This window comes from Nothobranchius furzeri, chromosome 14 (genome assembly GCF_043380555.1).
Source record: "Nothobranchius furzeri strain GRZ-AD chromosome 14, NfurGRZ-RIMD1, whole genome shotgun sequence".
NCBI classification, from domain to species: Eukaryota; Metazoa; Chordata; class Actinopteri; order Cyprinodontiformes; family Nothobranchiidae; genus Nothobranchius; species Nothobranchius furzeri.
In genome coordinates, this window is record NC_091754.1 from 46,683,953 (window position 1) to 46,709,455 (window position 25,503).

Consider the following 25,503-nt stretch of genomic DNA (forward strand, 5'->3'; position numbering starts at 1 on the left):
CAGATCATTTACCAAAGAATTGTTGCTTTAATGGTGTGCAGCGGGATAGTCATGGGACCAACCCTCCAATTAGAGACACCATTGACCTTAAACCTTTGAATTTCTTTGTAGCGAAGCCACAAAGAGAGAGAGAGAGTCCTTCATCCCCTCCACGTAATCCCCAGAGGTCGGGCTCTCAGGCCCGGCCAGAGCCGGCGACCTCTCCTTTGTGACTGAATGAATCCGTAGGCTGAGATAATAGCCGTGTCACAGCCAACGGCAGGATGTGGCAGGAGAATAATCAATCCAGCGCCGTTCCGTGTGAATCCCCACGGCAACGATCCCGTCTCCACAAAAGGAGAATAAATAAGGAGCATAGTTCATTTGGTCTGCATAAAACGGAGTTAAAGATTACAGGCGAGGAGGAAAAGTACACCTGAGTGATCCGTTTCCATGTTTCCCCAAAGTGCTGCCGAGGATTTATGAGTCTAGTTTGAGATAAAAGGTGTGTGCAGATATTTCTGAAGGTAGGAAGGATCATTATTGTTTAAACGATGAATCCGCTTCACTGTAACCTTAGTCCAACTTGTTTTTTCCTCATTTTGTTTTCAGTTGAGCAACAATCCAAACTAAATGATCTCGATAGTAAGAGTGCTCCATTACACTTTCTAAAGTACGTTGTGATGTTTGATACGGCTCCACTGCCGTGTTCTTCCAAAAGCATAAAGCCAAACCATAATGCCTCCACCCCATGTCTAAACTCTGGAGATGAACATGAATAACGTGAGTTTGGAGCCGTTTTAAGAAGACAGCAGTAGACTTTAGATGTTCCTGCATGTAAACAAGCTGTTTTTGCTTGTTTGTTTGGTTCTAATGGACCCACAGCGACACCGTAGTGCTTCAAATCAGCTTCAGAACCAAATGTATTTTAAAATGAGTTTTCTCCACGGGGTGCTGGGCTCAGCCTTAGGGACAGGGTGAGGAGCTCGGACATTCGGGAGAGACTCAGAGTAGAGTCGCTGCTTCTCCATATGGAGAGGAGTCAGTCTAGGTGGTTTGGGCATCTTGTTAGGATGCCTCCTAGATGTCTCCCCAGGGAGGTGTTTCAGGCATGTCCTGGTGGCAGGAGGCCCCCTGGTCGACCTAGGACACGTTGGAGAAAGTACATCTCCGAACTGGCCCAGGAACGCCTTGGGGTCCTACCGGAGGAGCTGGTGGATGTGGCCAGGGAGATGACAGTCCGGAACTCCCTAGTTGGGATGCTGCCTCCGCGACCCGGGCCCGGATAGGCGGAAGAAGACGAGACGAGAGACGAGTCTTTGTAGATTTGACATTAGTTGCTTGGACAGCTGCATGCAACAGAGATGCTACGATTTGCTGACGATGGTGATGTTTATGTTTGTAACCATCTGCAGGTTTCCATGTAAATAAATATGCAGTAAGAAACTGATGGAAGTCTAAAAGGTTTATAAAGAAAAAGAAACATTTTACCTGAACTTCTGTTAAATGTCAGAGACTGGAGTTGTTTAATGACGGCAGCAGTTGGACTAACCAGGAGCTAGAACCAAACCCCTAAGTCATACTTCCTTTAACAGAGGCCGTTCAGGAAGTTTCCTACAACAAATTAAACACAAATGATCCTTAGAAACAGAAAAATAAAGTATCCTTAAGCTTTAAAACACCTCTTATAAGACGGAAAAGAGTCCTAACCTGCGGTAGAGCTGTTCTGTCTTGTTTTGGCGTGACGACACCAACGCGCATCGTACAGTTGTCCGTGTTCCGGGCGTTCTGACTGCTCTGATTGCATCTTGTCAGCGTGGGGCTGACGGAGGGGCCCGCTGAGGCTTAATAACAGCTTCCTTCTTTGTAAAACAGTCGGAGATGAAAGCTAAATTGAGCATACGTTCAACCAGAAGACAGACAAATTGCAAATTTGTGTTGAACAGTTGGGCTGAAAACTAACACGAGCAGAATCCTGAGCTGTAATACCACGGCTATGGAAGCTCTCTCCCCTCTAACGGCAGTTTCAGAGACATCCGCTGGCTTTTTAGATGCAAATATGTTTGTCTGAAGAGTCGTCTTGTGACAGAAGAGCCGAGACCAGCTTCTAATCACGCCCATGTGAATATTCACACGCTACACAAACACACTGATGCTCCCACAGAGACGTCCATGTTTCCAGCTCCTTCCTTCCTTGTTGGCTCGTCTCTGCCTGTCCTCTCTGCTCCACCGGCTGCAGCCAAACCAGAGTCTAAATCATTCTGACTGGTTTACTTCAACACGCCGGACTCCAAGGTTTCTGCTGTTTTCTGTGTATGTTTTATTTACTTTAGTCTGTTTGTCTTCTCCTAACTCAGCGTAAACAACACACAGCCAGTGCTACGAAGACACAGTCGAGCCTTTGTTTTATTGTTGTTGTTACACTTAACCCCTTAAGCCCTAGGCCTATTTTGAAGCCTATTCCTCGAAAAATGGTAAAAATGGTATTTAATGGTAAAAATAGTTTAGAAAGCCTTGAAGTGCTGGGTTTGCTGATTAATTTAATGGGAATTATTACTATTTCTTCTGTAGTGTGAGGGTTGTTTTGGGCCTGTTAAGGAACTAATGTCACAGGGTCCCCCACCTGGTTAAACATGTCTACGTTTAGGAAACCCTAACCCTGCATTCCACTTGTAGTTAGATGGTCATCCAGGTAAGTTTATCCTAATTTTATAATCATCCTTACTGGCTTCAGCCCAGGACCAACACAGAAACCATCCAATCACATGTCACTGATGTCATTTCCCCACCCCTCTAGTCAGTGTTTAGGATCTAGTCTCTGTTGATGTGATGAGAAGCTGTCATTCCAGATATGATGCAACATCTCAGGATTATTCCTGGTCGTGCTGTTGACACGGCTACTGCTGATGTGTTCAGGCTGCTACGCTCCAACACGTCTGTCTGCTTCCAGCAGCACACCAAGCTGGACCTTCACTCGCTCACAAAATCAGATGCTGCCTTCAAGGCCTCCAGCTTTTATTACTGAATCACTCTTCGCCAAACGCAATCGAGTCACCCGCTCCCACACAAGTGGAGCGCCGGGTCGACCCGTCTCTGTAAAACAATAAGCTGAGCGGGAGCGGCCACCTTCCCACCAGATCATTATGCAGCCTGTTTGTTTGAATGGGAGGAAGTTTTAAATTTCTCAGGGATCATCACGAGTAAACTTCTCGCCCACCGCGGCTGGAGTTCATCTCTCCACTGAGGCGAGCTCAGCTCCAGACCGTTATTGATCTGAGCGATTCGTTTCTGAACTATTTACAGAAAAAGAGCCGCCGCCGCCGAGCCGTCAAACCACCTCTGAGCTCAGAACAACGTCCTGTTTGATCTGAGACAGTCTGAGCTTTTAGTTCCTACCAGAAGCAGCTCCATCAGACGTAGCGCAGGAGGAGTTTGGGTTAAAGGGCTGGATAAATAAACCAACACGGAGCTGCAGATGGGTTTGCACACACCAGTGGGATTCTGGTTGACTCGTTCTGAAACCCACACCTCATCGCCATAGCAACATCATTCAGAGTTTAAACGAATCATTAAGCGTTGGACTTTAAGTCTCTAGAGCGGCGTGCTGACATGTTTCATGGTTTTGACACAATCACAGTTTAACAGGATTGTGCAACAGCGAGTCTGATGATGTCACGAGTCGGACGCTCCACAGGTAAAAGCTAAAGGCGCTGCTGTTGTTGTCGTCTCTCACCTGACGTGTTTCTAATGGCTCTGTTTTTGGTTTTTTCAGTCTGCTCTCCCAAGCTTAGTGGTTGCATACAGCAGCTGTGTGTTTACCATGGTGGCTCCAGTGGTTACCGTGGTAACCGCAATAGGCGTGCGACTGCAGCTTTAACATTTCTGTTGCAGTTAACATAAAACAGACCGTGGTAGGGAGCAGGCTTTCCTTTTCCTAGATCCTAAAGCGAAGCTGGAAACCCATTCCTGCGAGACCCAGCTGTAGCGTGAGAGAAGAGTCACACAGCAGAGGTGAGACAGTAACCCCAGAGCAGAAACAGTCGGTGACAGAGCTACAGATTAGACCCAGGGCCCTGAGAGGCTGATAAAGAATAGAAAAATACTTCAGGAATGGTCCGAGCCTCTAAGATATCTGCTGAAGCATGATTGTGTTGTCAGAAAGGAGAATGTGGATAAGGGTATTATCTCTCACCGGTGTGTACAGGTCCCATTTTTCCTCTATCTGTTTCCATAAATATGAGCGGAAAATCCAGGCTTTATTCCCTCAGCGCGTGAGGCTTTGCTTTATGTAGAATCTGGAACAGAATCACTTTTTATGGTGGATAAAGAAGATGGAGGCTCCAGAGAAAACCAGGATGAACGTTGGCGTGTTTGTGTGAAGAACGCTGTCCACAGCACCGATGTCCGCTGGTGTCCCTGTCCTCTTTCACGTGATCGGTTGACTCAGCCTGTTTCTGCTAGCTGGTGATTGCACCGCCACTTCCTGTTTGTGTGTCTTCCTCGGTTGGCTGCCTGACTCTTATTTTGGTGTCTCTGGGGGCTCGTCTTACAATGAGCCCTGCTTTGATGTTCTGGTTCATGGTCTTCTCTGCATGGATCCTTTGTGTCTATTCATAAAATATAAGTGAGTAAATAATAAAAATCACTTAGAACAAAAAAGATGTAAACACAAGAACCTCCACAGCATTTCTGACACCAAACCAGAGCAGATGTGGCACACCAGCACATCTGCTCTGGTTCTCACCTGAAACTGAGTGGCTAGGAGTCCTAGCCCAGTGTGCGGGGTCAGGGTCTGATGGACCTACTGGTCGAGCTGTAGCTCAACATCTGCAAGTCTGACTGAGTTTTAGACGTTTCTGGGCTTTATGAGCTGTGGTGGCCATCTTGAATCAGGTAAAAACTCAAACCATGACGAAATGTTCAGCGTTTTGACATTCTGAAGTAAAACTCAGATGTGTGTTGAAGATCCAGTCAAACCCACCTGAAAGCCAAGGTCACGTTGTCGAAGCTCCAGCTTCATCGGAGGCGAACGTTTGTTCTGTCTTTCATAAACTGTGACTTGTTGTAAAAGTATTCTTGAGTCTTGATTTTAAAAGTTTCACCAAGTTGCTGCAGGTGCCAGAAGGTTTTATGATGGATGGTTGTAGACCCTCCAAAGGGTGTCTTAGACAGGAGGAACCAAGTTTCTTCTTTAATCTGACACGAAATCTAAAAAACAGGAAACGTTCCATTGATAAACCCTCTAAGGCTCTCCTTCTGCTTCATGGATCCTCCGTAAAAGCATGTTTGTATGTTAAATGCTGCCTTGGGTCAGGGACCGTGTAAGGTGACAGCAGCTTCTGTGTGTTTTATATCTATGCTGTATTTTCTGTCCGTAAATGAACTCGGAGGCAGTTGGAGTGAAATGAGCAGAGCCTGTCATTTCAGCCACCTGCTCGATAAGATCAAGACCCCTCTTTGGGTCTAATTAGTAAAAGATCACACATCTGTCTGAAAGCACACATCTGTGCATCTGCATGTCGCCACGCGGGGTCCGCTGAGGCCACGACAGCTTGAAGCTTAAGAGGCTTACGGAGGGAGGTGCAAAGCGTCGGTGAGTGGAGGAGGCAGAGATAGAGAGGAGGTGTGCGGGAGGAGATAATAGCTGCTTGTGTTGGAGACGCCACACGTGGGCCCGATGCTGTTACATCGATACGATTGGATGTGGTTGGCTGAGTAGAGCCAGCGCTCTCCACTCGCCTCGCCTCTGCAGCATGAGAGCAAAGCCTCTTTATGTTGAGGGGCAGATTTCTAAAAGCGTGGACTCGGGGAGGACGACTGGAACACCAACAGGTGGGTTCACAACCATCTGGAGATGATGGTAGAGTTGGGAACCAGCAGCTGGAACAGGAAGGCTCAGGGGAGGCTCTCTGCAGGCCGGGGACCGGGCCCAGAGGTGGGGGCACCAGAACCTGCAGCGTGTTGTTGAGGCTCTGCAGCTGCAGAAGAACAGCTATTGTGGCGCTAATGGCAGCGTTCTGCTAGCTAACCGCAGGTCGAAGCTTTTGTGTGTCGTGACTTTACCTCTACCTTAACATGGTTGCAGGTCACACACTTCATTACTCTCTCTTTAGCTCATGTCACGGCTGTCAGCAGGACATTGCACCTGCCAACACACACCAACCCCTCAGGAAAGGTGTGGAGAAATGGCTTGGAGGTCTGCTCTTAGTGTTCTGCTTTCTTTGCCGTTGTTAGAAGTTCTGAGGTGTTCTCGGTTCTTTAGTTCTGTAGACTATCTCCTGGACATCTGCTTCACATTAACTTCTGAAGTCAGCCTCGTTGAAGGAGGCTGCAACAGCTAATCATGATCTGTAGAACACATGGAGGTAAAACATGGTCAGGTTCTGTACCTTTGAGATCTTTCAGGTCCACTGGATGGACCTCTACTTCAGCCCTGTTCAAGATGGCCGCCATAGCGTACTGGCCTTGGACGACACGGGACTGGTTTTTACACGTTGTTGGTTTTTGATTCTCCAGAATAATCGTTCTGTTTCTCAGACGATAAAAAGGAAACGTGAGTTTGAAGAAGTGTGTGAAGAACCATCTCTGAGGAAAAACATGGACGCCGAAGAGCCGTGAGGGTTTAAACCTTTCCTTGAGTTTTTCCCTGAATCAGACCTTGGAAAGCTTCATGGCTGACATCTTGTTGAATGGTAGATCTGGTCACAATTTCAGCTCCCACACTTCTCTTCCTCAAACCAAAAATTACAACTTTGTGAAAGAAAGGAGCGAAGCTTGTGAAAAACAAACCTTTTATTCTTCAGACCATTTCGACCAATAAAAGAAAAGTAAGCAAGCCTAATTAAGCTCTTCTTCCCGGTGTCCCACCCTCTCCCACCGTTTTCTGATCCGACTGCTCCGTGGGGTCCAAGCCCATCCTCAGAAACACCCTCATACAGCTGAACTCAGAACATGGTAATTAGTATTTTATCTGCAGCCGTCTTCTGCGTTACTTTTTCACCCGGACTTACTCGTTGTCTTTGTGGCTCAAGGGAAGAATTCCCTTTTATTCCTCCTCAGAATCACAACCAATTAGAGCCAAGCATCTCTGGCCTGAGGGCACAAATGCTCTGTTTGCTTAAAACGTGTAGAAAACACACACACACACACACACACACACACACACACACACACACTCCTACGTAATCTTTGTGGTGCATTACTGGCTTTAATAAAACTTCCTATGGAGTCACAGATTCTCTCTTCCTGCCAGCTGATTGGTCACTTTCCCTTTGAACTCACCCGCTCTTTAAGTCCTGATTTTATCAACAGTGATTTTAGTGAAGTTTGCTCTCATGGGCAGCAGCAGCTCAGGAGTAGAGTGGGTTGTCCAGTCATCAGAAGGCTGCAGAATTCTGCTATTGTGTCGTTGGACAAGACGCCTAACCCCCCGTACCTGCGGCGCCTGAGCTCAGCAGCCTCGCCTCTGTCAGTGCGCCCCAGGGCAGCTGTGGCTACATCGTAGCTCATCCTCACCAGTGTGTGAATGACTGATTGTGTTGTGAAGCGCCTTGGGGGGCTGCAGATCCCTATGAAGGTGCTAAACTAACACAGGCCAGTTACCATTTCGTGGTCCTCTGCCTTCCACTGACCCTAAAAGACACTGATGTGGTACTGTTACTTAGACGAGCCTGATCAGGGCGGTGCCCCTCCAATGACCCGGATTATTCATGATCACATTTGAAACCGTGATTTTTCCTCGAGCTGGGAGGATGCGACTAGACTGTAGTTGTGCTGCTTATGGTGGTTAAAACTGATGTATGTGTGCACCACACCATCACTCACGAGGTGTTCAGGAGTCTCAGTGCTGCTCATCCCCAGGGGCGGCGTTAGGCCCGGCTACTTGGGCTGAAGCCCCGGATCTTTCATGTTAAGCCCCGGATCTAAATCGCAGAAGTAACATGCAGTACCAAAGTCCAACAGAGAGGGCGCAGCTGGCAGTAGTTTGTATACAGCCTGCCTGAGCCTCCACCACTGAAGAAGAAGCCCTTCAGCAGCCGGCTTCTTCTACACTCTCTGCCTGAAACGCATGAGTGAAGATGGACATAAGGACGTTTTTTAGACCAAAAGTACAACGACAGAACCCCAGCTTTGATGAGACTGGCGTTGACTCAGGTTTGTGAGTCTTATTTGAAAATATTTGTTGTGCTGCTGGTTTGCCTAAAGTTAGCTTACTATCAGGTAAAGTTGTTGGAGAAAGAAAGGGAATATTTACTATCATCTCACACTAAACACTAACAGGAACAATACTCTGCCCTGAATATGCTTAATATGTAGCTTCAGATTAAAAATTATGTGGTACAAGACAAATATATATATATATATGATGTTGACTAGTGCGTGTCACGTGTGTGCGCGTGTGCGCGTGCACGTGCGTGCGCGTGTGTTAAGCCCCGGATCTTCTTCAGTCCTAAATCCGCCCCTGCTCATCCCACCAAACAGTGGTGAGAAATAAGAACTTGGTCTTCAAGAACACATCCAGATGAGGAAATGGAGATTATGTATGAAAATCGCCATCAAGACTTTTAATTTAAAAGTAAAACAATGTTTATGGAGCCCTGCCCCATTTTAAGTCATCATGTCCTGTTGAGTGACTCGTGTTCAGCGTACAACCCTTATATCACCTCACACCCATAACCACGCTAGGCTGCAGAGGACAGATATCACTGAACTCTGAGCCATGAGCCTTCTGCAAGTTCAAATACAAAATCAAAGACGTAGTCGTTTAAACTCCCCGTTTCTAGCCTATGTGTGCTGGCCTCCTTCTGCCACCTTTGTGGTCATTTGAACCTAAGTTGAGTTATGGTTTGCTCAACAGCGCCGCCCTGCTGTATGAGGCTGTAATCACACCCAGACAGAGCAGCTCAGCTCGCTGATGGTTCATCAGATGAATTTTTTATTTTTGAAACGTTTTTTATGTTAAATCTCACATCAGGCCTTCAAACCAACCGGCTACACACGTTTAGCCTGATTATCATTTCTTAATTCTGACGTTTGTTTATTTGAGTCTGTAACATTCTTGTGATGCTGAAACCGCTCGAGCCAGCGTGTTGTCGGGGCAGCCGCAGCGAGCTAGCTTATCGACCATCTCTGACACTTTACAAATGGCAATCAATGTTTTTGTTTGTTGTCTTATTTCAGCCGTCTCCAGAACTTCTCAAAGGAGATAATAATTGGAGCTGATAATTGTTACCAGGCTCATAACTTATTGACCCGAGCACCTTTAATAAGCCCGTTGAACAAAAACGCTCTGTGTCTGGAAAATTGATGCAATTAGCACGTCTGCGTTTGTCTCCCCTGGCAGAGTAAACACATTTTCTCCTGTAATTTCTTAAATTCACTCAACAAGCTCATTAAAATGTCAATGTGTATTTGCAACGGAGACGGTGTGATGTGCAACAAAACCACGGATAAAGAAACGAATCCTAGATTTTCCTGTTCTGGTTTCAGTCTGACTCAAGGAGAAAAAACATGTTGGGCCATTTTTCTTCTACCTGCTGGTGAGCGCCTTATTACACGATCAATCACACACACACACACACACACACACACACACACACACACACACACACACACACACACACACCTTCGGTGTGGAATCAATTAATAATTGAAAACCTTTAAAGTACTTGAAGTGCTGATTGGAATGTGCCTTAAGTCGAAAGCAGCCCTGCAGCAGGGCGCGGGGTTAAATAGACATGATTAATCAACCTGAGAACAGGATTTGAAACGATGCACCAGCGTCTCCGTGAGCAGCAGAAGTGATCCAGACGACAGAGTCAGACAGAGATGACCCTAGAGAATGCTCAGTGTACTTTTCACATCAGGATTTCATGGATGTGAGGGGGAAATCTATAAAATCCTGCCTGGAGCTAAGTAGAAAAAGTTGTGACCTCTAAAATAACAACTGGTAGACATGTGGGAGGGTGTGCAGCAGCAACGGCCTGTAGGGGGTCAAAGGTCAGATGTTCTCGGTTACATATAGGTTTAATAAATATGGTTATTTTCTGGTTGTGACAGCTTTGCTCCTCACTAGCTGAAACCATAATGTGAACTCGGGTTTAGAAACAGCTTGATTGGTCTGAGACCTCTGAAGCAGCAAGGGGACCGACGTGAACAGACTCTGAGAGATGCTCTGATGCTACAGTAGCTGAGTTACACCACAGATCATCTTGATAAAGCAGCTGCTGTGTCAGATCATGTGACCCTCCACTGCCATCTATAGGCAGCCTGGGGTCATGGCAGATGACTCCCACTGATTACTGGATGGCTGCTGCAGGCATCCTCCACTGAGGGGATCTGATAATGATGTCATCATTCCCTCCGTTATCTATTTATCTGTTTGTTATTCAGATTGTGCATGTGTGTGTGTGGGTGTGTGTATGCATGTGTGTGTGTGTGTGGGGGGGGGGTGCGTCTGTATGTGTGTGTGTGTGTGTGTGTGGGTGTGGGGGGGTGTATGCGTGTGTGTGTGTGTGTGTGTGCGTGTGTGGGTGTATGCATGTGTGTGTGCATGTGTGTGAAGTGGGGTGTTGATCCTAACTGCAGCTCTGGCGGGGTGAAAGATGGCGAGCTGAGATATGACAGACTCATCAAAAATCCAGCCTCGGTCAGCGATGCGGTGTGACTGCCGCGGCGTGGATAGCCCGTGGCCTTAGGATGACCTTCTCCTCCTCGAGCTGCCAATCATTAATCATCACATTCCACAGCTAGACACATTCTCTGCTCCAGTTCGCTGTGATTCTGACTCTCCTTCTAATTGGTCGTTTCTTCCTTCGATAAACACGTGTGACATCATACTGCTTTGAATTTGGGTGAATTTAGTGAGCGATCCGCTTTGCAGCTGATGTGATCCGGTGTAAGGCTACAGCTGAATGACATCAACCCAGTCCAAGATGGCCACCACAGCCGGACTCTGCATGTCTGTTAGCTAAACTGGGTTTAGTGTTTTTGTAGCTCAGGGTGATTTAAACGTTCTATACCAGTTTGGTGATGATCCAGTCCCTCGTGTGTTCCAGAGGAAATACTCCACTTAGTACTTTATACCCCGCTGACGTCCCCACACCCGCAGAGGTCGTTAGTCATACACGTAAACAGCATTAGCCACAAGGTCCTGGTTCATTTAAGGCCTGAGTGACAGGTGTGTCACAGTCTAATAAAAACCAGCGAGTGTCTGAAAACCCCAGTTCTGAAAGTAAAGCTGTGATTTAAGACCAACTTTTCCCATCAGCGCCTGTGGGTTTTTTCCTGTTTATAAAAATGGATTCTTGTTACAGGAAATGGAGATGCACAATAAAGCCGCTCTGCTGATGAAGCTTTTTCTTTTTTAAACCAGCGTCCTTTTGTTGTCGGCCAATTTTACAAATAGTCCTTCTTGTTGTGTCTAATATTTTCTCTTCTTTTCTTCTCCTCCATAGCCGCCCTGCAGGTGTCCATATCCTTGAACAAAGTGGAATTAAGTGTTGGAGAGTCCAAGTTTTTCATCTGCACAGGTACAGATACACTGCTGTGTGTGCGTGTGTGCGTGCGTGCGTGTGTGCGTGCGTGTGTGTGTGTGTATGCATGTATACATGTGTGCGTGTGTGTGTGTATGCATGTATACGTGTGTGCGTGCGTGTGTGTGTGTGTGTGCGTGCGTGCGTGCGTGCATACGTGCGTGCGTGTGTGTGTGTGTATGTGTATGCATGTATACGTGTGTGCGTGTGTGTGTGTGTGCATGTGTGTGTGTGTATGCATGTATACGTGTGTGCGTGTGTGTGTGTGTGTGTGTGTATGCATGTATACGTGTGTGTGTGTGTGTATGCATGTATACGTGTATGCATGTATACGTGTGTGTGTGTGTGTGTGTGTATGCATGTATACGTGTGTGTGTGTGTGTGTGTGTATGCATGTATACGTGTATGCATGTATACGTGTGTGTGTGTGTGTGTGTGTATGCATGTATACGTGTGTGTGTGTGTGTGTGTGTATGCATGTATACGTGTGTGTGTGTGTGTGTGTGTGTGTGTGTGTATGCATGTATACGTGTGTGTGTGTGTGTGGGTGGGTGGGTAGGTGTGTGTGTATGCATGTGTGTGTGTGTGTGTGTGTGTGTGTGTGTGTGTGTGTGTGTGTGTGTGAATGCATGTATACATGTTTGGGAGGGGTGGATGTGTATGCATGTATACGTGTGTGGATGTGTGTGTGTGGATGCAAGTATATGTCTGTGTGTGTGTGTGTGTGTGTGTGTGTATGCATGTATACATGTGTGTGTGTGTGTGTGTGTGTGTGTGTGTGTGGGGGGGGGGGGTATAAGTCGTATATTATGTGGTATAGAGCTCCGGACGTCACGTGACTTTCAGAGAGTAGACGCCATGTTGGCAGGCAACAAATGTAAACAAAATGAACGGGATCGGCTTGGATTTTACTTCGTCTGAGTTTGCTTCACACTTTAAAACCGAATAAATCGTTTTATTTAGTCAGAAATTAAATAAATTAAACATCTCCGACCCTTACCGTGCCCCTGGGATACTTTTTAAAAACGCCAGAAGCTGTCGGAGCGGACCTGGCCAGGGAACGCCTTGGGATTTCCCCAGAGGAGCTGGCCCAAGTGTCTGGGGAGAGGGAAGTCTGGGCCTCTTGACTTAGGCTACTGCCCCGTAACCCGACTCCGGATAAGCAGATGAAAATGAATGGATGGATGGACAAATAACAGATTCACATGTGAGTAGTTTAAATAGAGTGCTGTGCTGTTTGAATGTATAACCTGAACACCAAGAGAAATCACTAGTCTGATTTTTTCCGTGAATAAAATAAATATGTCAGGCAGGAGCGTCTCAGGATCTGTCTGAGAGCTGTCTCGGTGAGACAGATAATAGCAATCCAAAGTGCTTTTTATGTGTGATCTGACAATTGATCAACCTTTGCTTAAAAATTAAATACAGCTTAGCCGGTTAATTACTGTGATCATAAAACACGTAAACGTCAGCATGCAGAAATCACGAGGCAACGTTTTACGTGATGTTTACTTGCTGCTATGAGTAATAAGACAGAAAAAGCCACGCCAAAATAAATTTAGGAAGCCCACTAAGAATCGTAATAAAAGCATTTAAAATAAATACCATACACAGTTGAGGAAACGTTGGTTTAAGTACTTGATATGAAGTGGTCGCTGCATAAGTGAAAACCTTTACTCTCGGGGTCCCACAGCTTCATTTCAGCCTGGTCACTAGCGCGTTGTATTGCAATGATCCAACGTTTGCGGCGCTCCGGATCTTGGGGAATCCTGTAGATGGCTCATTCCTTATGTCGTCCGCGTCTGTTCTGCATCCTGGGGCACAACAGGAATCTACCATATTTCCCTTTATTGAGTTTTCTGACAATAACAAATAGTCCAGCTGCGGGCTTCTGCCTGCCAATATGGCGCCGTTTCGATTTGAACTGTTGCATGCCGGGAGAAGTGACATCAACTCCCGGAGCTCTATATCAAGTATAATAGAATTTTATGGGTATATAATTTGGTATATTATGTGTGGTGAACTGGTGCCCTGTGTTGTCCCCACTGTCTATTGTTTTCATTATCGTCTGATTGATAATCGGCTCATATCCAATCAAAACCATTTGTTTCTGTTGATCACAAAGGAAAAGAGTGATGAGAGCAGTGAGGTTCAGCTTTCAGATGTATCAGAAGCTGTATGGACAATGGGATCTTCTAAAGTAGGATGAAGGTTATTTGGAGATACGGTGGTATGTAGGGAGGTAGATTATGTAGTATGACAGTTTGTTTGGTAATGTACTGTAGTATGATATATTATGTGGTATGTTATTTAGTATTGTTTATCAGGTGGTCCGTTATGTATTAAGGTATATAATCTGGAATATTAAGTAGTAATTTCGCGTGGACATCAGGGGCAGTTCCACTGGATTGGCAGACTGGGGGTGGTGTGTTTCAACTAGGGATGTCCCGATCTGATCACAAGATTGGAAATCGGCCCCGATTATGTGGTTTCAGACTCGATCGGGACTCGGGCTTTACATCCCGATCCAAGCCCCGATCCGGACTCGGATACTGGGTTCAAATCACAGGAGAGCAACTTGGTTCTCCTTAAAGGTAGTCAGGCTTCCCTGATGCCCTTAACTTACACACCCAGAAGGAGCACAAAAAAGATCCAGTTTCTACCCATATTATATTATTTATATGGACTCAGCATAGCAGGGATTCTTTTAAGTTTCTCAGGATTTACATCTCTGAGTATCTGTCATGGACAATCAATACCACTGCCTTGGCCAAAAAAGCACAACAGCGGCTGCACTTCCTGAGGGTTCTGAAGTGGAACAGGCTGCAGACCAACCTCTTGGTGTCTTTCTATCGAGCGTGATGACTTACGCTATCCCTGTGTGGTACACGGGGTGCAAAGTAGCTGACAAAAACAGATACCAGAGGGTCATCAGAGCGGCGGAAATGGTGATTGGATGTACCCTCCCCTCCTTGGACACTATCGCCTTGCAGAGGTGTCTCACTAGAGCAAGGACCATCTCCAGGGACATTTACCACCCAAACCACTACCTTTTTGCCGTGCTGCCCTCTGGGAAAAGGTTCAGATCCCTCAGCTTCAGGACCGACAGACTGAGGAAGAGTTTCTTTCCCTGGGCTGTTAGGACCCTGAATGGACAGAAAAATAAACTACATTGATACTATTCATTGTATTTTGTAATGTCTTTGTTTTTATTGTATGTTGCATATTGTACTTGTTTTAGCTATTTTTTATTTTTCTTAGTATTTTTAGCAGATGCCTAATGTGAAGCTCTAGGAAATTTCGTTGAATGGACAATCATTTAATGACAATAAATAATATCTATCTATCTATCTATCTATCTATCTATCTATCTATCTATCTATCTATCTATCTATCTATCTATCTATCTATCATCTATCTATCTATCTATCTATCTATCTATCTATCTATCTATCTATCTATCTATCTATCTATCTATCTATATCTATCTATCTATCTATCTATCTATCTATCTATCTATCTATCTATCTATCTATCTATCTATCTATCTATCTATCTATCCATCCATCCATCATCTGTCATCTATCTATCTATCTATCTATCTATCTATCTATCTATCTATCTATCTATCTATCTATCTATCTATCTATCTATCTATCTATCTATCTATCTATCTATCTATCTATCTATCTATCATCTATCTATCTATCCATCCATCCATCCATCCATCCATCCATCCATCCATCCATCCATCCATCCATCCATCCATCCATCCATCTATCTATCTATCTATCTATCTATCTATCTATCTATCTATCTATCTATCTATCTATCTATCTATCTATCTATCTATCTATCTATCTATCTATCTATCTATCTATCTATCTATCTATCTATCTATCTATCTATCTATCAGGGATGCAGAGCAGCAGGCAGACCGTTGATTATTCATGAACTCCAGCTGCGTTCTGCACACGGCCACAGTAACATTTTCTATGTTTCTAAGTGGCGTCTCCAAAAATATACAATTAACACACAGTCATTCGTGTCCGTTCATTTTCTCTCTGGTAAGTTCTGTCTGTATTTGAGCATGACGTGTGGACGCGCTCGCGCTGCAGCACTCGTCACTGGCGCAGCGCTTACTCCGCATTTTTTGCGGTCAATAGATCAATTTGATCTGCTATTGAAAGAGTTATTGTGAGGTGAAAAAGAAGGGAGCAGGCAGGAGTTTTTCTGGAGGACTGGGAGATGCAGGAAGATCAGAGACAGACAGGACAGGAGGACAGGAAAATAAAAACCAAGAAAACAAAACAAGGTTCTTAAAAAATAAAATGTAGGTAGATTTATCCCACTAACATTTGTACCTGTATAAAGCAATAATTTATCAGCATGTAGTATTTATATAGTTGATACAATTCAGATAACCTTCAAAACTCCGTCCCATGCCCAGGGGCGTATCTAAGCATTTTGGGGGTAGAGGCAAAATAGACCCCTGCCAGGTATTTTAAGTTGAAGTGCTATCCGTTTTTATATTAGACTTTTTATATTTGCAATAAAGTCCAAAAGTGAAGAATTTATGTTATTTATTACTTGATTGTAGGGCTGCAGCTATCGAATATTTTTGTAATCGAGTACTCTATCGAATCTTTTATCGATTAATCGAGTACTTTAATAAATTACCCTTTTGTGTTTGTAAACCATTATATCAAATAGCATGTTATAAAATATGAAAGACCTCTTAAAATGAGCAAGCAATTGCCAGTTATTCTTCAAGTTTTATTCAAAATTAGTTTTCAAAACTTCAGCACTTCAACTTTACTTCACAGTAAACAAATGCCTGTGCAAAACATAAATATACAACCTGAGCTGATTTTCCCCTCGTGCGAGAATCTACCAGCCTGCAAGCCAGAAAAAACTAGAAGGATAACTGTTGAAGCAGTGCTGCGAGTGGCTGCGGCCCAAACAGCACCAGAGCCGCTCACGGCGCAGCTATTTCCCTATTAACACACGTCCGTTTTAATTTCTACACTTTTTTTCTCACACAATTACAAGGATTTTCGAGAAAGCATCTTTGCCATGGTTATGTCAAATTATACTGATAACAAAACATTTATTCACTTTCTTTCGTTTTCCTCTCATAAACACCTGTGTCCTCCTGCAGCAATCCCGAGGGACAACAGACATCAATAACAACACAGTAAAAAGTCCGACATGTTGTGTAAAAACTGCTATTTTTAGCACATTTTAAGTCCGACGTGTTGCTACCAGACGCACAGTGTGAGCTGAAACTAAGCGCTACAAATAAAAATGTTGCAGTGTCCGCACAATATATGAAAATACAGGCTAAAATGCATTATCTTGTAGAGGCTCCGAGTCCGCTTGCAGAAGAGACATTTACATGTGGATGTTTCCTTGTCAGGTTGCAGCATCGAGGAATATGGTGAGGTAGGCTAAATCCATTTTACAGTATTTACACTGGACTGCGTTTTCCGCCTTACGAGGTGAAAAATTGTCCCACACCTTTGACATTTTCTGTCTTTTTCGCACTCCACCGGGGTCTATGTTGTCCGCCATGGCTTAAGAGAAAGTTGTTACATTCACTACTCGCGTGTGCATTCAGTGCAGTGTGTATGTGCGTCACTTATTTCGGTCCGGGTGAAACATGACCCCGGGCGATTGCAAAGCCATGAATTAATTAAATGTGAATTAAACGAAGCCTCGAGGCAGAGAATTTCACTCGAGGCTTTTTTGTACTCGAATTACTCGAGGTACTCGAGGAATCATTTCAGCCCTACTTGATTGTTCAAGCTACCTCACAGAAGTGATCTGTTGTTAAAAATTCAAATAAAAAGGTAATTACATAAAAAATAAGGAACATTCTGGAACTGTTTCTTCCTTTTCTTTCTTTTTTTTAATGTATCGAAAGTATCGGATCAGGGCTCGGTATCGGCAGATTCTCAAAATCAAATGAGTCAGACTCGGACTCGGGCAACAAAAACCTGATTGGGACATCCCTAGTTTCAACTACACGGGGCTCACACTCCTGATCCTCTCTGGTAAAGTCTAGTCAGGGGTTCTGGAGAGGAGGGTCCATCAGATTGTTGAACCCCAGGTTAAGTCGGACTCGTTCCCAGTGAGAGTTAGACTCCGCCAAGGCTGCTCTTTGTCACCGATTCTGTTCATAACCTTTATGGACAGGATTTCTAGGTGCAGCCAAGGTGTTAAAGGGATCTGTTTTGGTGACCTGAGTATCAGCTCTCTGCTTTTTGCAGATGATGTGGTCCTGTTGGCTTCATCAGAATGTGATCTCTAGCTTTCGCTGGAGTGGTTCGCAGCCGAGTGTGAAGCAGCTGGGATGAGAATCAGCTCCTCTAAATCTGAGACCATGGTCTTGATTCAGAAAAGGGTAGAATGCCTTCTCTGGGTCAGGGATGAGGTCCTGCCCCAAGTGGAGGAGTTTAAGTATCTCAGGGTCTTTTTCACAAGTGAGGGAAAGATGGAGCATGAGATCGATAGGTGAATTGGTGCTGCATCTGCAGGCGTTGTAGTTAGGGATGCAACGATACCACTTTTTTCCAAACCGATACGATACCAACACTTGGATCTGAGTACTCGCCGATAGCGATTGCCAGTACTGATACTTCTACCACACAAAAAAATGCAATGATTTGGAATACAGATTTTATTTTCTTCTCTGCTTTCAACAGGAGAAGACTGTGAGGTAGATAAAAAGTAAAATATATATGAATGGAAATCATCAGAAAACTAAAATATTAGGTGAACAGAAATGACAAGTTACAATGAAGCCATTTTCAAGCAACTGCATCTGTATCGGTTCCTGGTATCGGTTAAGTTTTACCGATACCAGTATCGGTATCGGTGCATCCCTTGTTGTAGTGATCTGTCGTGGTGAAGACAGAGCAGAGCCAGAAGGCAAAGCTCTAGATTTATTGGTCGATCTATGTTCCTACCCTCACCTATGGTCATGAGATAGGGCAAGAAGCTCGGTCATCCAGGACGGGCTCGGAGTAGACCCACTGCTCCTCCACAACAAGAGGAGCCAGTTGAGGTGGCTTGGGCATCTGGTCAGAATGCCTCCTGGAGGCTTCCCTGGTGAGGTTTTCCAGGCACGTCTAACTGGAAAGAGACCTAAAATAAGACCCAGGACACTCTGGATGGACTATGTCTCTCGGCTGGCCAGGGAACGCTTTGTGATTCCCCGTGGTAAAATATGTGTGTACTATGTAGTATTGTATACGATGTGTTGTATTATGTAATATGGTCTATGGTGTGGTATATTATGTAGTATGGTATATGGTGTGTTATATTATGTGGATATTGTGTAGTATGGTATATGATGTGGTATATTATGTAGTATGATATATGATGTGGTATATTATCTAGTATGGTATATGATGTGGTATATTATCTAGTATGGTATATGTTGTGGTATATTATGTAGTAATGTATGTTGTGTGGTATATTAAGTAGTATTGTATATGGTGTGGTATATTATGTAGTAGTGTATATGATGTGGTATATTATGTAGTATGGTATATGATGTGGTATATTATTTGGTACGGTATATGATGTGGTATATTATCTAGTATGGTATATGGTGTGGTATATTATGTAGTATGGTATATGATGTGGTATATTATGTAGTATGGTATATGATGTGGTATATTATCTAGTATGGTATTTGATGTGGTATATTAAGTAGTATAGTATGTTATGTAGTATGGTACATGATGTGGTATATTATCTAGTATAGTATATTATGTAGTATGGTATATGATGTGGTATATTATCTAGTATGGTGTATGATGTGGTATATTATGTGGTACGGTATATGATGTGGAATAGTATGCAGTATGGTATATGATGTGGTATATTATCTGGTATGGCATATGATGTGGTATACTATGTAGTATTGTATATGATGTGGTACGCTTTTTGTATGGTATATGATGTGGTATATTATCTAGTATGGTATATGGTGTGGTATATTATGTAGTATGGTATATGATGTGGTATATTATGTAGTATTGTATACAATGTAGTATGCTTTTTGTGTGGTATATGATGTGGTATATTATGTAGTATGGTATATGGTGTGGTATATTATGTAGTATGGTATATGATGTGGTATATTATGTGGTATTGTATACAATGTAGTATGCTTTTTGTGTGGTATATGATGTGGTATATTATGTAGTATGGTATATGATGTGGTATATTATGTAGTATGGTAAATGATGTGGTATATTATGGACTTCTAGACAAATTTGGAGCCTACATTGGCCTGGTGGGAGTTATTGTGGTGAAACTTTGTAAATCACACAACTGAAGAAATTCTACTAGAGTTTATATTTGCCTCCTTACTGGTTTTCAGTTGCAGCTATTTAAACATACTCACCTGCATATCATTTGAGATCAAGTGAAATAGTTAAATCCAGGAGAAATGAGAAGCTGACATAGAGAATATGGATGTTTTTTCTTTGAGTCTGGTTTTTCATCATCCTGACGTGGGTTCATATTAAGGGCTACATGATGGTGCAGTGGGTAGGACCAGTGCCTTGCAGTGAGAAGGTTACAGTTCAAAACCCAACAGCAGCCTTTCATGTGGAGTTAAATTTTGAGTGAGGGTTTATATATCAGGCAACGTGTGTGTTTGCAACCTTAATCTGGGATGATTCTGGGACATGTTAAGACACTCATTGGAGACGCACCCTGCCCAGGGGAAACAAACCCATTGACTATAATGGCGACCATTAGCTGCGTCTCGTTCTTGGCAGACGTTCCGCCCGGATCACATATCCCATGGAAAGCCGGGGTTAATGGAAGCCAGGTTCACCGTCTGCATGAGTGGGTTAGGGCGGCACGTTCCTGTTGTGCTTCATGTGAAACGATGAAAGCGAGACTGAAATAACCTTTTCAGCTCATTATTTTACTCGGTTTGTCAGAGTCTGTCCTTGTCCTGCTGGTGGTGTCCCTCTGGTTTAGAAGGACGTTAGAGGAGCGACCGGGTGTCCTGTTCATGCGGGGACAGATCTGTCCACCCTTATTGTCCTTGTCCCTAGATGGCAGAAACCCAGCAGGGCGGAGACACGTTTCAGCCAGCTTGGCTTGTCTCCTACTGGTTGTTGCCTCTGCTGCCAACCCACACAGCGAGGGGCTGAAAACCCAAACCCCGGGAGCCGGCTCACACTCACAATATGTTCACGGGGGTCATCTGCATCGGACCGGGGACGACTGGTAGGCCAAAGGTCAAGCTTCTGCTGCAGAGAAGAACGGGGATGTGTGTTTCCACCGCAGTCAGCAGCTCTGCGCCAGACCTCATTCACGCAGAGTGGGGTAGGACGAAGGAGGACGGACGCTGCAGCTGAGAGACTGAAACTGAGTTTTCAGCAGCAAGCATCCTGTTGGGTAAATTAGCTGTTGATTAGGTTTGATTCATGGTTGAGCTGAGCTGCTGGTGATGCCTGACATCACAGAGGCTCTTGATGGTTGTGGGTTAGAATCCCAGTAGACCAGCTGGTGTGGCGCAAACAAGCGTTTGGTGATAAAGAATCTGAATTGGCAGATTAAGAGTTCCTGTTTGTGAGGATAGGAACGAACTCGGAGCTTTCAGAGCGGCGTACTTCTGTCAAAGTGGTCGATGAGCACGATGGTTTGAGACCTGCTAATAAGCGCTGACACGGCTGAAAGCTTTGACCGCTGGAGCCACGCGTGTCTTTTGTCCTTGCTCTAAAGATTTGCCTCTCAGCCGGTCGTATTCCTGCTTTTAAGAACGAACGGAAGAGGTGTCCCGTCAGCAGAACCGGCTTTTGTTCATCAGCCCTCCACACAGAATTATTTCATTTCCACCTCAGATGGAAGTGTGGAGAAAAGACAAGTTAAATTGAGGCCACAGCGGGGGGGGGGGGGGGGGGGGGGGGGGGCATGCAGGTTAAAGAGGCGTTGCTGCAGGAGGTTAGGAGGAGAAAGGAAACCAGAAAAATGGATGAGAGGGGAACAGGAAGTAGGCGGTGTTGTGGAGCTAGCTGGCTGTAAGTGGTCCAGCATTTGTTCTTGTGTCACCGCGCTCTACAGGTGATGCTTCTACAGATGTGGTACGAGCGGTCTCAGGTCTGTCGTAAACGCTGAAGGTCAGCTCTGACGGGGCGTCATGGTGACCTGCTGTAGAAAATCTGCTCCTTAAGTCATGGGGTTGGTTTGTAGTTGTAGCGCTGTTAGCTTGTCAGCTGTTTGTTGGCATTCATTGTTATAAAGTTTAAAGGTAAAGGGGTCAGCTTTGTTCCAACCCCCTTCATGGTCATGAGACCCGAATATGACTAGATCCTGGATCAATCAGGGTGGTCGAGTGTTGGCGTAGAGGCGTGGCTTACTCTAGGTTTAGGTGAAAAAGGGAATCAGCAGAAAGTTTCTTCAGAGATTCTGATTCTGTCCGGAAAATAAAACAATCCAACTGCATGAAAACATTTGGTAGAAGGAGCGAGAAAAGCTTCTTCCATCACCTCAGCAGATAAGATGCATTTTGTTCTACTTGCAGCCGTTTTTTTCCTGTGAGTCGGAGACGCTGCCGACTTAAAAGCTTCAGAAACTCTGAGATGAGCCGAATGTGTGACGAGAACATCAAGTTTTCAGGTAGCAGCGGTGGATGAAGTTCTGGAGGAAACCCAACCCCTGGGTGGTGTTTCATCAGCTGACTGGATCTGAAGCTGTTAGATGCTCCATAAAACATCTCAGAAACACGTCGTTACTGACTTCCTCCTGCATCCAGTCTGGATTGTGTGTTTCTTGGGTTAATGTCTGGTGTAGGACGTGACGCAACCAAAGAGAAACCAGGGTGAAGACAATCAGCAGCCTCTCAGGAAGCCTTTGTGATGAGAACCTGTGTTCGTGAAGCTATAATGATGATGATGTTTAGGTTTGTGGTTTTCCTCCAGAGGCATGGACGTGGCAGAGAGCCAGAGAGAGCTAGGAGCAGAAAACAGCTGCTTCACAGTCACACACTACTTCTTTAGACCCATGAGACAGACGAGGTTGGGTCTCTATGCAGATGCATGCATGTGGACCACATACACACACACTTCACACACACACTCACATGCACACATGTGCACACACACGCGCACAGACACTACACACGCACACACACACACACACACACACACACACACACACACACACAGCGTGGTGATCCTCTAGGCTTATCAGATCATAAATGAACATTTTTCAGTGTAACCAAACCTGCATCTTATAGAAACAACGCTCAAGCATGGAGGAGGTAGTGTGATGGTCTGGGTTAGGGTTAGGGTTAACCCTAACCTTTGACCTAAAACAGGCTGTTCCTGCTGAGGCATGACGTTTGCATTCGTTTTCTCTGAAGCTCTGGTTGTGGACCTGCAGGACGTTGGCGTGACGAGGCTCTGGGAGACTCCGTAATCTAACTGATGCTGCAGGATGAGAACACATCCCTGTTTCCCCGAGCCTGAGCTCATGAGCAGGTTTTAACCTTGAAGCAGACAGTTTCTTGTGCTGTCAGCAATAATCAATCTGAATCCTTCTGGAAAGGATTTTTCTCTTCCTGCTACCCTGGAGAAGTGGTCGTCATTGTTTTACCGCTCTACCTCTAATCAGAATCTACTTTTTCTTGCCAAGAACGTGTCACTGCACCAGAGCTTATGCAGATTTCAAGGCTGCGTTATTCATGCAGAAGTACGACACACAAAGGGAGTTCTGGCTGAGTGTGTGAAACAGGCCAGCCGGCTGCACACTCCTGTCTTCTCCAATCATCCTGCATTCACTCGGGCTGTCAGCGTGCCCGTTGCATCAGCTCAAACCTATAGCTGAGTGCTGTCAGAGGGCCGGATAATGCATGGAGGTGATAACATTGTTATGGTCGCAGGTCGAGAGAGGTGCCTGTAGCGATGCTAGGACGTTATCTGCTCTGTGAGAGTGCCCACATGAAGACCAAGGGCTCTGTCAACTAGCAGAACATCCAGATTAAGAAGCTTTTAGGCTAACTTGTTGCCCATAAAGGAATGGAGTGTGTGCTGATGATCAGAGCTGCTGCATTTCTGTTGGAGGCTAGGTTAGCATTAGCTTCAGCTCCACCTGGTCGCTGACGAGTCGAGTGTTTAATGTGTTGGTACTAAAGGTTTTTGGGCTATTGTTACATCACCTTAGTGTTTTGAACAGCCTCACTTTGGAGTAACAGAGATTAGTGCTGATCAGAATGACATGCTAATGGCTAGTGTCAGGGGACTCGGCTACAAAGTGGATTCTCTTTAAATCTACTTTAATCCCAAATATTTCAGATCATGTTTCAAAAGCCGTTTTTGAAGCAGGAAGTGCTACAGCTAGCTCTGCTGCTACAGCTAGCTCTGCTTTTACAGCTGGCTCTACTGCTGCAACCATCGGTTGCAACTAGCACTGCTGCTACAGCTAGCACTACTGTTGCAGCTAACTGCTGTTGCAACTTGCACTGCTATTACAGCTAGCTCTGCTGTTGCAACTAGCTCTGCTACTGCAGCTAGCTCTGCTGTTGCAGCTAGCTCTGCTGCTACAGCTAGCTCTACAGCTAGCTCTGCTGTTGAAAAAGAAGAAGAAAAGCTCTTTTTTATGGGCGTGTCTGAATCCATGGGAAGGATGCTTGTAAGAGTGCATTTTGAGGTCGATGATGTCACAGCGCAGCGAAGAGTACTGTTCCAAGAATACTCATTCTCGCGTCTTCAAATGCGTCCTCGCTCCGCCCACATTTCGAGGATAGTTCTGTTGTATCCTCACAGAACAAGGGACCTACGGGCTACCGTAGAGGTGAAGGCTAGATTGTCCGAATTCAGAGCCACTGGGTTCCAGTTGTAATGAAGTCAAAAGAGGGTAAATTGGATTAAATAAATTGCTTAAGAGCTATTTATTTCTATTCTCATTACTTTGTGAACAATAGCTGTATATACTCTATTATTATAGAATATCACCTTGCTTGGTCTTAGGATAATTAATTAAGGTTCTAGGATTATTTTAATTATTAAGAGATCATCACACTTCGCTTTGATTCAAGTCAGTTCAGCTGATCAAGTCATCTGATTAAAGAGCCTGCGTGCAGACATTCCATCTCCTGTCAAGGTAAAATACAGCAGAACGTGTGTAGCCAGGGTTATTTGCTCTGGCCGTGCATATGAACTGTGGGATCTCAAAATCAGTCCATCTGGTGACGTTACACCGTCTTAGCGGTCTAGCAAGGACGGCGAGGACCCGTACTCATGAGCATCCTACCCGTGGATTCGGACACACCCTATAGCGCTTCTCAAGATAAAAATCACGAGGCGCTAGCTCTGCTGCTACAGCTAGCTCTACTGTTGCAGCTAGCTCTGCTTTTGCAGCTGTCTCTGCTGTTGCAGCTAGCTCTACTGTTGCAGCTAGCTCTGCTGCTACAGCTAGCTCTGCTGTTGCAACTAGCTCTGCTGTTGCAGCTAGCTCTACTGTTGCAGCTAGGTCTGCTGCTGCACCTAGCTCTGCTGTTGCAACTAGCTCTGCTGTAGCTAAATCTGCTGCTACAGCTAGCTCTACTGTTGCAGCTAGCTCTGCTGCTACAGCTAGATCTACTGTTGCAGCTAGCTCTGTTGCTACAGCTAGCCCTACTTTTGCAGCTAGCTCTGCTTCTACCGCTGGCTTTATAAAGGTCAGTGATTGTGGTTATAGCAGTGATACGGTATTTTTAATGAGTGTGTGTGAGGAGCTGTGATGTATTTGAAGCTAGATTGAGTTGACCTTGCTGTCAGCTCCTCAGTCGTTGCTACTCTTTTCTCTGTGTTGAGTTAGAACTAGCATTGTTTTGGGTATTTCCACTGAGACCGACTTAGAAAATAACACAGCTGTCTGCTTCTCGTCTTTAGGCAACTGGACGTCCCCATCGTCTCCTCTCCAGTTCAAGTCTTTGGCTGAATTATAATGGCTGCCCACACTCACTCCTTCATTAGCA

At 44.9% G+C, this 25,503-nt stretch overlaps 1 protein-coding gene across 5 annotated transcripts in view; it reads left to right on the plus strand.

Moving 5' to 3' along the window:
• LOC107380851 (neural cell adhesion molecule 2) overlaps nucleotides 1-25,503 on the plus strand; it is a 328,429-nt gene that overhangs the window by 211,665 nt on the left and 91,261 nt on the right. For 3 of the 5 annotated variants that reach the window (XM_070544149.1, XM_070544150.1, XM_070544151.1), the window contains exons 1-2: nucleotides 5,605-5,811; nucleotides 11,436-11,510. In XM_070544149.1, the coding sequence (XP_070400250.1) occupies nucleotides 5,733-5,811; nucleotides 11,436-11,510 (154 nt within the window). In that variant the 5' untranslated portion in view covers nucleotides 5,605-5,732. Of the gene's footprint in view, nucleotides 1-5,577; nucleotides 5,812-11,435; nucleotides 11,511-25,503 lie in introns of those variants that run through there. The other 2 variants (XM_070544152.1, XM_054743024.2) reach the window with 2 other exon arrangements.